The sequence below is a fragment of the Anopheles coluzzii genome, chromosome 2, assembly GCF_943734685.1.
Source record: "Anopheles coluzzii chromosome 2, AcolN3, whole genome shotgun sequence".
Lineage (NCBI taxonomy): Eukaryota > Metazoa > Arthropoda > Insecta > Diptera > Culicidae > Anopheles > Anopheles coluzzii.
Window position 1 is genome coordinate 15,192,402 of NC_064670.1, and position 12,533 is coordinate 15,204,934.

Consider the following 12,533-nt stretch of genomic DNA (forward strand, 5'->3'; position numbering starts at 1 on the left):
CCAGAATTGATGCAAAACTGTTGGAAAGGTTGGGCGATAAATTTAATTTACTGTCTTTTTCGATGCCACCGCCAATTTCCTTTAGCGCGTTTGTTTCACCGGTTCCGACTAATCGTTGTTTTTTTTTTCTTCTTTTCTTTGCTAATCATTCCAGCGCCGCTGCATCTTTCCGAAGCAGTCCAGGGTACGGTGGGCCAGCTGGAGTGCAACATCACGTCGCCAATTAGCGGTGACCGGGCGATACTGGTGATCTGGTACAAGGGTGCCCAGACGATCCCGTTCTACACGTAAGTAAAGTGCTACCCGTTTCACACTGTTCGGCTGCGGCACTACTGTGTTGCTGTGGGTGCAACACCCCTGTCACCTGGTTTCGAAGGAGTGGCAATAAATTGTTTACAGCTTGCCGTTGCTAGTCACGTTAGTGTCTTAATTAAGGGTGACAAAAGTGCTGCTTATTGGTCGGGCGAACTGTGGTTTTCTAGGAACGTCTATCCGATTAAGCATGGGGAGTGGTGTTGCGCTTTACACGACACGAACATGGTTATTTTCACTTGTTAGTTAGATGTATTTCGTTCAAGTCGTTCCAATGGCATATATTCGATAGAATGGTAACATAAACAGTTACTACTTTATAAAAAAAAACCATTAAATTCATTAGAAAACATTTGATATCGGTTAGCAAAACATTATTCTGCAAATTCGTTTGCTTTTCAACTCTGCCTAGGCAATAGCGAATGTCCGCTACACTGTACACTATTTTCATTTCTATTTCGGTAAAACAATTCGAAAAGCTTGACGTTGGCAAGCCGTATTATCTTTCTGAAATCACTCCCGCTTTATTGTTGTTCTCATTTCCGGTACTTTTCCGCATCAAGTATCATCTGCCCGTCTCCGTGTACTGTTCGTAACTGGACAGGCGCACAATCCGGATTGTTTTCTAGCAATTTTCTGTACGATCGGATAACGGAAAGCACCGTCTGTCTGTGTCCGCGTAATGTTGCCCTGCTGTCTTTGTGTGTGTGTATGTGTGTGTGTGGGTAGATTTTTTTTGTCGATCGATTTCATTTCCGTCAACCGATGGGATGCAGGGGACCGATGGTTTAGGCATGAGCCAGAACACCCAGCTCCCCGAAAGCCGTTCATGATGTGAAGTGGCCCGAGCCGGACACTCGCCAAGAGACCAATCTTTTGCCCGTGGGAAATCGCCTCTTATATACCCGCCTCGCCACACAATCACCCGTTCAGCAGCAGTGAAGCAGAAATAATAAATAAATAACGATAATTTTTTATTTGCTTCCTTCAGTTTATTCATGCTACATCCGGTTTCCGCTCGGCAGTCGCGCACCGCACGGCGTACACCGAGTGTGGCCTGTCGCCGCACTGACCTCGACCATTCGGTGCTGGGCGGCAGTAAACTGAGCGCGAAGAAAGGATGGGCAAGGGTTGGTCAGAAACAAAACCAAAGGAAACCCAAAAGAATGAAATTATATCGGTCGCCTTTGGGCTACACTGCAACATAATGGTGATCGTGTGTGGATGGGTTTGTGGGGTACAGTGGCAATAGGCAGGCCACCAGGCCAAATAAGGCCCACTTCCCCGTGCTTAAGCCCATGGGGAAAATATGAGCGTTCCTAGCACATTTCCTGGAGAGCAGATAAGAGTCGATGTGCTTTGTTGTGTTCTTTCCATTGAACTTATCTGCGTTGCTCTTAGCCACCAATACCAATAAAAAGTAGTAAAGCTGAAAACTGTTTTCAAATAAAAATATGAAATTATGTCCATCTTTATCTTAAATATAGTTTATGTGAAGAATTATTACTTTGTAAATGTTCCGAGATTTGTATGATCTCCCCATTCATTGTATCAACAATTTATTTAAACACAAATGTATTTAATAAACCTTAGCATAAGAAGACCAAAACAGTGACAATAGAGACATTTTCTACAGTTGCTGCTTTTGAGAAAAACCACAACCATCCGTAGATGAATAGCGCTAAACGGATACGGTGTCATAAAAGCAAGCTTATCTTGCCGTTGCTATCTAGCCGCCACGCCGAGTTTTGAACCGTGCAGACTATTTGGGTCTACCAAGATAGAAGAGTTTCCCGCCCACTGGCGCTGGAGATCAGGATTTGTTTGGAGGGATTTTGATATTTATTTATTTTTTCCATATTTTTATATGGAACCGACCACCCTTGTCCCCTTCACAAGACTCAAACATCACCTACAGCCAATAAGGTCACCCAAGCCAGCGGCAAGCGGTTTACGGATGTTTCGCAAAGCACCGGGCTAGTATGTTTTGCCTCTGTACGGATACCATTTTCCACCCTGCGGAAAGGATTTAAATTCATTTTTATCCGATTTTCTGGTCGTTGCACAGGAAGCATAACTGGGGAGGGGCAAAAAATAGATGATGAGAAATGTACAAACGAAAAACCAACCGTTTCAGCATGGTGAATGGTGTGAGGGTGTCTACTTCTACTCCAGGAGTAGAAATTTACTGAGATCTGACGATTATACGTCGTAGATATTCGAGGTCCTTTGGTTGAATGGGTTCAATGTGAACCAATCTTCAATATGAACCAAGGCATGGTGTTTGACGAATCATGCAATCGTGACATATTCATGTGATCAAATCAATTGATTATGGAATATTTTCCTTTGCTCTGGATGAAAAGTTCTTGAATATGGAAGTATTTACTAGAATCCATCCCAGCAATGTAAAATGGCAAGAATTGTTAAAGCTTAGTGTAAGCTAAGACGTTCCTTGTTCTACCTTTTATGAATGTGCTCGGTATCGTGTTCTGGTGACACTTCTATGAACTGGAGCCAATACATCACTAGAAAAGGATGGCACAGAGTCTTTTCTTTTCTTCTTCTTTGGCTCAACAACCGTTGTTGGTCAAGGCCTGCCTGTACCACTAGTGGGCTTTGGCTTTCAGTGACTCATTGATTTCCCCCCATAGCAGGATAGTCAATCCTACGTATGGCGGCACGGTATATTTGGGGATCGAACCCGTGACGGGCATGTTGTTAAGTCGTACGAGTTGACGACTATACTACGAGACCGGTTTTTTCTTTTAGAAATTCTAAATTGTTATTTTACCAATACACAGTATATGCTGGAAAATATCGACATTCTAGCGTCTTTCAGGATATTACCACTGTAGCAGATTTACTGCTAACTGCTGAGATTTAAGCCAGCAGAGCACACCTATTTGTGTTTTACTCAGAACCCATTTATGGATAGAAACTGAGAGCTTCCCTAAACCCAGGCCATAAACAGGAGAAAGCTAGTGCGCATCCACAATGCAATGTTAGCGATACACAGACACCCGTAAGGTAGAATTGAAGAAGAAAAAACCCAATCTAGCAAACTCAGCGAAAGCCCCCATTTGACAAACATCGGGATGCTAAATTTGCGACAACTTTCACCGCATCTCCGTTATAAATAAAGCTTAAACTGATGTCGAAATCAATTCACTAGTTTCAAACAAGCGGATCACTCGTATTCTAGTGTTTCTCAGGCCAGCAATACCCCCAATCGAAGTTAGTGCAAGATTACACTCTTGCTCTATAAACGTTTCCCACGGTATTCGATTCCACCTCGGTCATCAGCTCGACGAGCAAGGCCAAAAAAGACGAGCCAATCCGCGATTCCGTATCCAAAACGCTGGCATTTGCAAGCGCCTCTTGCACAGAAAAAGACACAAATTGCATCCACTCTGACTGGGAAATGTTTGCCTTGTTTGTGCAATAATGTTGCTTTCTCTTCTAATTTGTGTGAAACCTTGATTATTTAACCTTCCTGCTTGAAGATTAAGAGCTGCCTGAAAAATTCCGAATTACTGCACCACTAAATTAGACAAAGAATTAAAAAAAAATCCACTTGTTTACAGGGTTTGCCACGATTTATTGGTCAGCTCCCATGATTTTTTGGTGCGTTCCCACGATTTTTGGTCGTATCCCATAGATTTTTGGTTCGTTCCCATAATTTATTGGTATTTTCCGATTGGATATCAATACAATTGGATTAAAAAATTCTGGAAAACGATAAAAAAATCTTGGGAACGCACCAAAAATATATGGGAACCCACCAAAAACTGATGGGAATTAGCCAATAAATCGTGGGAAACCCTGTAAGGAGAAAACATATCTGCGAAAAATATCAACCATACCCTTGAAGCCATTTTTAAAAAGCTCCCAGAACATCATTAAGATCCAAATTGTGGCAGACAAGCGTCATTACTGGCCGTTCGTTTCTGCTTCCCTCGCCTTCGGTAGCTTCACTTGAGCTGGCTGCACCTTTACATGATAAATGAGCGTATGTCGGAAACGTAATCTCTCTCATAATTTCGTACTCAAAGCCATAGCTGTGCTCTTCTCCTTCCTTCATTAAAGCAGCGATAAGCAGGAGTAAGATGTGTCGTTTTTGGCGGGATTAGGAGGCGACCCTTCCCGTTGCTCATTGGGCGAGGGGTGATGGAATGCGTAAGCGTTTGACAAAGAACATGCCTTGCCGATAAGCCACGTGCCACACACACACACACCTTGGATTGACACGGGACCGTGGGCGTGATGCGATTTTTGGTGAAAGTTCCCGGAAATATTACAACCATTACACATTCCTTGGGTGTTCTTCTTAGCATCACTTTACGGTACATACACTCTCCCGCTCTTCCCCTAGGTGGTTTTCACATTTTCCCTTCCAGGCATTACACCCGAAGCGTGGTTTTCATTATTTTCAATTTGTGTTTTTGATTAAGTTTTAATGGGAAAGTAATTCACCGAAGTGCGGGCTCCTGAATGGTACGTCAGTCTGGTGTGGAGGGTTTTGAGGGGTCTTTTTAGTGTGATGTGATGTTTTTAACGTTCCGGTGGATTCCATATACGTTCTAATCAGCATTTCCCAGTAGATACAGTTGGCTGGGTTGTCTATTTTTATTTTCCTATTACAGTTACAGTTGGGTGTTTTTCTTTCTTTTATTTCGAGTGGTTCTTATTTCTCTTGAATGGAAACCACCACCATAATCCGACACAGTCGCTCGCCGCCGCTTCCGAACCACTTTTTCGTAGCTGTAAGTGATGAAACGTGCTTTTTCAGTTGATTGCTATCCACTTGTACGGTTTCATGAATACTAACTATGGTACAAGTAACTTTTTGCCGTGCATAACTTCAAAGTAATCGCACACAATTTTGGAGCTTTTGATGCCGGCGGTGATTGTTCGCCTTCAATTGGTTGCCGTTCATCAGCGTTTGCAGCGTAGCTAAATATAATACAGGCTAGTGTTTCCATTGCTATTTCTTTATAAAAAAACCCATGATTGCTTTTGAACTTTCTGTATCAGCTTTATCACATTATTTTGCACACACACAAACACCCATAAACTATTCATTTCATTCGCATTCTTTTTTTTACAGATTTGATGCCCGTGACGTACGGGAAGGATCGCACCGCAGCTCCAACTCATCGTTCGACGGGCGGACCAACTTTTACCCGAACCGAACGCCGGCCATGCTGGAGATCCTGCAGACGAAACCGACCGACAGCGGGATCTACCGGTGCCGGGTGGACTTTCACAAAAGTCCCACGCGTAATACGCGCGTCCAGCTGACTGTCATAGGTAAGTCGGGCCGCGAATCGCTTCCGACAATGGTTCCGAATCGTACGGTGGCAACTTTTAACGGTGGCGCACGCAAATGCACCCGGTGCCCTAAAAACAAAACGAAAGCTCGTTAAATAATCCGTCAATGACAGTGCTTGACAAATGCTTCAAAGCTGCATCTACCCGTTTGAGCGCAAAGCTGCCCAATTTGTCATACGGTGATAATGGAAACTTTTACCTTTTATTCCTCCGGAACATCCCACCGGTGGTGCAACTTTTACCCAGCTTGGTACCCAACCATTGAAGCTACCAGTAAAGGATACCCGAACGCATCCCGCACTGGGTTGGTTGTAATGTTCACCTTCATGCTTCCTGTCTCTCGATTTGTTCCGTTTTCTGCTTTCAGAACTTGTTTTTTGAAGTACCATTCAGTATGGATTGCACCGGGCAGGTGAAGCGCATAGAGCGCACCGTCACAGAATGTTCCGTCCTGTTGGTAGTAAAAAAAAACGGGGAACCGCTCTCGTTTTTGTGTTCGCAGTATGCATCGGCAATGATTTCCAGCCGAGCCACTCAGTGAAAAGAGGGCCACTGGAACTGATGCACATCCCGAAATGCACATGCAACCAAAAACGTGAAAAGCATCACCATTTCGCTAGGGAGCGGCTTGAAAAGATGCAACATAAATCAAGCTTCCAGGTTTATGCTAACCATTGCAGACGGGTTGACACAAAAAGGGAAACCTGCGAGCAGTGCGAGAAGAAGTCGAGCATATTTTCGGGAGCGTGTATGAAAAGTTGTCCTTCGTTTTTGTCGCTTTGGTGAAGCCTTGACCCTGCCGTTTTCTTTTTATTTGTCTGCCGGAATGTTACGTTACGCGCCTTTGCAAAATGCACCACTGTTCTCAAGTGTCTTTCAACAGCCGGGTTTGAGATTTGGGGGAAAAAAACACAACAGCCACTGCAGCAGGAAAGATGCTGAAGAAGTTACAGTCATCGTTTGCGCTCGTTCAGTTTCGGCTTCAGTGCAACCGTTATCGTTTTCTGCTGTGCCGTGTTTGACCGAATGGAGGGAAGACAAGTTTCTTAAAAAAAACGGTCTGCCAACCGATGCATTCCACTTCGGAACCGAAAATATTGTCGATTCAGTGCAAGTACCAAATGGTATATTCAATTAAGTCAACAGTGCCGGGCTCGGTCGGGTGGTGAGGGAGAGTTAGCAGGATCCCAGTAGAAGCTAACCAGGGCAAATTTGTACGCTCAACTGAGTTTTGGTAAGTGATGAGAATGCTTATTTAAAATTGCCTCAGTTTCAGTTTTGAGTGGCGTTGAGTTTGAAAATAGAAAGCAAAAAACCCACAAAAGCTAAAGAGCTTTTGTCTCTTTCGTTTCTTTGTCGATGGTGGCGCTTCCCGGTCGGTGGAAGCTTGCATTCTTCGATGGGGAATCTTTCATGTATCCCAATACCAGCTTGCATCGTTCAATCAAACAGGCTACGTGCTGCAATAGCACTGGCTGCAGTTTAATGCTGAGGGGAGTGTATAGAAAATTAAAGTATTTAAACATTGATTAGGGGGGAGTGTTTCTCCGCTAGCCAACACTGTTAAATGATGCTGAGAAATGCTAATATCTAATTCCACAAACCGAAGCATTTGCTTGCAAGTAGGTAGGATCGGGTTGCGAAACGATAAAGTCCCACCCGATAGTACGCTCTGCATGTTTGATTTATTCAATTATTTCATTGAATTTATTTTCTCTTACGTCATGACTTTGCCGCACACGTTCGCTTAGCTGTTCGCTTTCCTCTTTGGGAAAGTTTGCATATGGTTCACGAGCTGATGCTGCTGTTCCTGCTGCAGCAATCTTGTGCTTTCGCCCTTGCTCACTCACTTGCTGCCTGGCACGTATCGTGCCGAGGAATCGAAAAGTTTAACATGTCTGCCTTGGGTAGAATATTGATGGAAAATTTTAACTCTGCTGCTCGCAAATGCTACTCTGTCGGTCGGCATCGGTGATAGCTTTCAAGTGCATTCCTTAATCTCCGCCTGCCTGTCGCATGCGGAACGGGCCGAAGTTTGTGTAATACCATCGTTAATATGCTGTCCAGATGATGCACAGCTGCATCGGATTGGATGTCACAAGTTTAGATGGGCGAAGCGCCAGCATTCGGAGGAAGCATGAAGCAGTTGAATACCGTTCGAGCGGTATCCTGTGTGTTTTGGCGTTGAGAACGATGCAGGTAAGGGAATATATTAGAGCAGTCGTATGATTTACTAAAAACTAAACAAATGGATTGTAAAAGTTAACTTTAGAAAAAGGAGGTTTGTGAGGTGTTTAAAAACATGTTTCTAAAGATGTACGTATAGTGGTACTTGATGTTTTATACCAAGAGATAAGTCATATATCTTACAAAGAAAAGGTGTTTTTTAAATAAAAGATGATAAATTGAACAATACTTCACAGAATTACAAATAATTTTTTAAATAAATACTTAAACAAATACAAAAACGTATAAAGCTTACCACATTCATTTTCTGTTCTTTGTAACAGCTGCAACAGGACTTGAAACATTAAACATTGGTTGCATTTTGTGACAAGTTGATAGCTGCTCTTTTTTTTAATCCTCCCCTAAAACACTCATTTAATGTAATGCAAAACAGACCGAGATCAGTTTGTTTGCTAGGACAGTAGCAGCAAGTCACCCGATGCCCGACTGCCAACCCGTAGAGCTCATTGCTCATCACCCATTTCATCCGTTTGCGTACTCAATTTACATTAAATAACTGCTTCATTTCTACACAAACTACAAACTGCTGCGGTTGTGGCATCGTGCAGTTCACCTTTCGGAGGGTTGCTGGAGTGGTACGGGGGTAGGTTTGTCACGCAGTGGTGTAAATTTATTGCTGCCAACCGTCACCGAAATGTTCCGCCCAGCAACAGCAGACTGGCCTTATCTGCGGTCGACAGAAGCTTGAGGTTTGAGAAGACATGCAGCCCAAGCACAGCTCCCCGCACAAACAACGCTGCAACAACAGCAGTGCCGGTAAGATCGTGTGAACTGAACCACGATCCGGCGGCCGTGTTGCAGTGAGCTTTAAGTCTGTCTGTACAATTATTTCATGGCAAATGGGCGAAAGGGCAAGGATGTGTGATAAAAGGAGCACGGGAAAGTTTTCCTTTTCCTGGAGCAATATTTTTCCTCGGTGTGAAGGAAATTGATGGTGGGTTGGTGAATTTAATGGACTCCTTTCTCATTCCTCTATGGTGCTGGAGAAATGTGTCTTGGGAATAAAATGCTACCGTGCAGGGTTGCGTGTCGGGATGAAGTGTTTTCCCTTCGTGTATTCATTAAAGCAAACTCTCGGCCAACAGAAACGGCATCAATTCAATTTTAGCAAATATGTATTTCTGTGCTTTGAGACGGTGGGCAACGTAATCGGAAACGTAATTTTGTCACCATTAATGTCTAACTAACTAACTTTCTCCACTTTCTTCGTCCCTCTGCTTCAACTGCTCACCAGTGCCTCCGGAAAAGCTGCTGATAGTGGACGAGAAAGGATCACACATACGCCACTACATACTGGGGCCGTACAACGAGGGTGCAACGATCAACATTACCTGCATCTCGACGGGAGGTAAGTTGGTTGAGCGAGGATGATAGGCTGTCCATTTTGGACAGCTTTTGATTTGATTTGATTTGACGTTAATGTTGCTGCACCGGACCTGTGTTTGATCTGTACATCATGGGTGAAGTTATTTCAGAATCTGTTGATGACGTTGTCTAGCTTGATGATCAAAGCTATTGACGGATCAAGTTGATTTTGATTTAGTTTAGATCTCCGCTTGCTGTCCAATGATGACAAATAATCAATCTATCCATATATTACTGGCTTCATATTCATTTTACCCGTTAAACAAATAACTCTCTAAGATTGCTTTCAAAGGAATTTGTTACTGATATTATTCTATCTCATCCCTCAGGTCGTCCCCTACCAAAAGTACAATGGTGGTACGAGAACAAGGTGATCAACAATACCTCCGTCGTCCTGTCGGACAAGCGAGTGAAAAACACGCTCGTACTGCATCGGCTTGAGCGGAAGCACCTGAAATCTGTCTTCACCTGTCAGGCGTCAAACAACAACGTAACGAATCCCATATCAGCTTCGATAACGCTCGATATGAATTGTAAGTAAAATCTCAGTCAACTGTAAACATTGCACTAAATTCTAAAGCTTTGCCCCAAGCGAAGGAAACGCTACCGAAGAATTAAACATCCCATTATTCACCTGGATCACCTTCGCCAACAGTGGTTGCATATAGCAAAAAAAAAGAAGAGTGAACTGTGCGCGCGTGTGGTTTTGTTTCGGTGTCTGTTTCGGGTTTTACATTCTTTACACGCCACCGCTCCAGCCGCTCCAGTAAGCAAACTAACCAAACTCTGACACCGTACACCGGGCAGCAGGTGAACCAAAGGTGATTTATCACCCTAGCTAACAATCGACCCCGAAAGAAAAACCACCACCACCGACCACCGACCACCTGTACCTGTGCCGACCACCACCCACCCGGTAGGACAGTTGTCTCGTTGCCACTGTCGTGTGCTTTTGTGCTGGTGCATTGTCACCCATCCCTCGGTGCCCGGTTGTGACCGGGTTGTTCCGGGTGAGAAAAGGATTGAATTGTGAAATAAAAACCACTTCTTTTTGCCGTCCGGTAAACGCTGGCTGGATCGTTTCGTTCCGAGCAATGGTAAGAAAAACGTATCATTGGTAAAAAGGGAAGCCCACGAACCGCTCATGCACAACGGCGCATGTACGCGCGGAAGCAGTACAATGTGGTACCCCTTCCCCTAGCTCCTCCCTGTCCGAATGTTCGAATGCTTTATGCGGCTCGGTTTCCGGTGGTGATGTTACGGACCGTTGATACGTCCCGGGGATAAGAAACGGGGTGTATCGCTGTCACGGTACCGAATACGGCCAGCATATTGACCGGCGGAAAGCTCGCCTGCACAATGACCGTCTCGAGTGCGCAACAGGAAATGGGAGTGTTTTTGATCCTTTGCCGGTGGGTGGGAAGCTGTGTGATTGCTTGCCCAATGAATCACCGGCACTGAACGACGGGTACAACTCGCACCCGGTCATTTATCATTGGTTTGCTGGTACAAAAATGCACGCTCCACTTGAGCTTGGCCGGAGCTTGTTTCGGTCCTCGCGGAATTCGGTCCAGATGCAGTAATGTACTTAACGGGTCAGTTTTAATGCTTGGTGGAGACAAATTGGACAAACGATTGGATAATGTACAGAGGGATTCTTTGGGTAACTGAATTTTGGGGGCTATTGACAGGTATAAAAATGACACAATCAGCAATGTTTTGTTTTTCCGATTCGTAAAGTAGAATGGAGTGGAATTTATTGATCACATTTTTCGTGTACTAAATTTCTTATTTTAATAATTAACAATAATTCTCTAACAGGAGAGTTACATGAAAGAAGGGCACTGTACCTTTTCCGGTGTTTTGCCACAAGATAGGGTATGTCGAAGAAATACTATAAGAAATTTAACCATAATTGAAAAAAAAACTTCTGTACTGAGGTTTTAAACATATTACAATAATGAATTGAATGTATTTCCTTGCGATTCCCAGCTGACTATTATCTTTTCACTGTGAACAAAACGGGTACTCACAAGAAAATGCAATTACTTTAATAATTCAATATGTCTTACAGCCGAAATAGGGGGCCTTCACAATTCTAGTTAGCTTTTTGTATGGAGTTTGACAGTTGGAGGCTGAAATCATGTAAACAATCCATACAAAACCACAGAAAAAACTAGCCTGCGATTTTCAGTCTAGAAAATTTTAGCCTAAAAGCTAGAATTAGATTCGAGTACCTGCTCGAAAACACGGGTTTGTTTACATTTATCCCAAGGTGCATTAAAGAAATCAGGTGATCGAATCTGGAATCAAAGTGTACGTAGTCCAGGTGGTCTCATAGCATTTTTTATAACCAAATTTGAATAGCATTTTTTGACAGAACGAGAGAAAACTTTTGCTCCAACGAGCTTTCTGGAGGCTTGACGAATACTCAAAACACTCTTACAATCTTCATTCAGAAGCAGAAGCGATAAAAATCAGCCTTCTAAATTCATACACCTTGGGATAAGCCTACCTGTATATTATACTCAGTTTGATAGCTGCTCGAAAACTGCTATACAATGCAAACAGCTGTCAGGCTGAAATTTCAGCCTACGAGCTTCAAACGGAAAGGGCCCCATAGTTGGAAAATTGAACATCCTATCTTTTGGTGTACGATAAGGCATATTCTGATCAATGTTTAATGGAATATAGCAAAAAAATCCAAAATTTTACGTTCAATTTCACTGGAACTGTAACCCAGGCTTGAAGAAACAAGCAACAGAAACAAGTTTCTTACTCATGTCGTTAATACGCTTATCGACTGATGAGCTCTTGCCTCTCTATTCTTCCTTTTTCCTCAAGATGCTCAATCGCTATTAGGAACAACAATACAAACGATTAGTATCGTCCCTGATACTGAAGTTTTCATTACAGTTCTCCCTCCAAACGATTGAAACGTCCCAAAATGGATACTCGCAAATAATCGAATGTGTTACAGAGGCTGTATTGCAAAAAAAACACACACATACACACACATCTACAGTGCTGAGCTTTAGCAATAAAAAAGCTACAACATGAAATGTCCTTACCTGTCCTTTCTTCGTTACCACGGCAAATCTGATTACCAGGTCCGAGTCCCACGCTCGCCACATTTTGCTACGGGAACGAGAGGAGCTAAAGTGAAGACTAATGGACTATCACTTAAAAATTCATCTTCAATTCGATTGCGCTTCGACTTTTGCAAGTGCTCGGGGGTATCACGGGACCACGAATACTGCCTGCCATGTTCTTTC

At 43.4% G+C, this 12,533-nt stretch overlaps 1 protein-coding gene across 2 annotated transcripts in view; it reads left to right on the forward strand.

Annotated features, from left to right (window-relative positions):
• LOC120949947 (nephrin-like) overlaps positions 1 to 12,533 on the forward strand; it is a 134,677-nt gene that overhangs the window by 80,320 nt on the left and 41,824 nt on the right. For both annotated transcript variants that reach the window (XM_040367595.2, XM_040367597.2), the window contains exons 3-6: positions 155 to 287; positions 5,423 to 5,625; positions 9,128 to 9,241; positions 9,588 to 9,791. In XM_040367595.2, the coding sequence (XP_040223529.2) occupies positions 155 to 287; positions 5,423 to 5,625; positions 9,128 to 9,241; positions 9,588 to 9,791 (654 nt within the window). The remainder of the gene's footprint in view (positions 1 to 154; positions 288 to 5,422; positions 5,626 to 9,127; positions 9,242 to 9,587; positions 9,792 to 12,533) is intronic.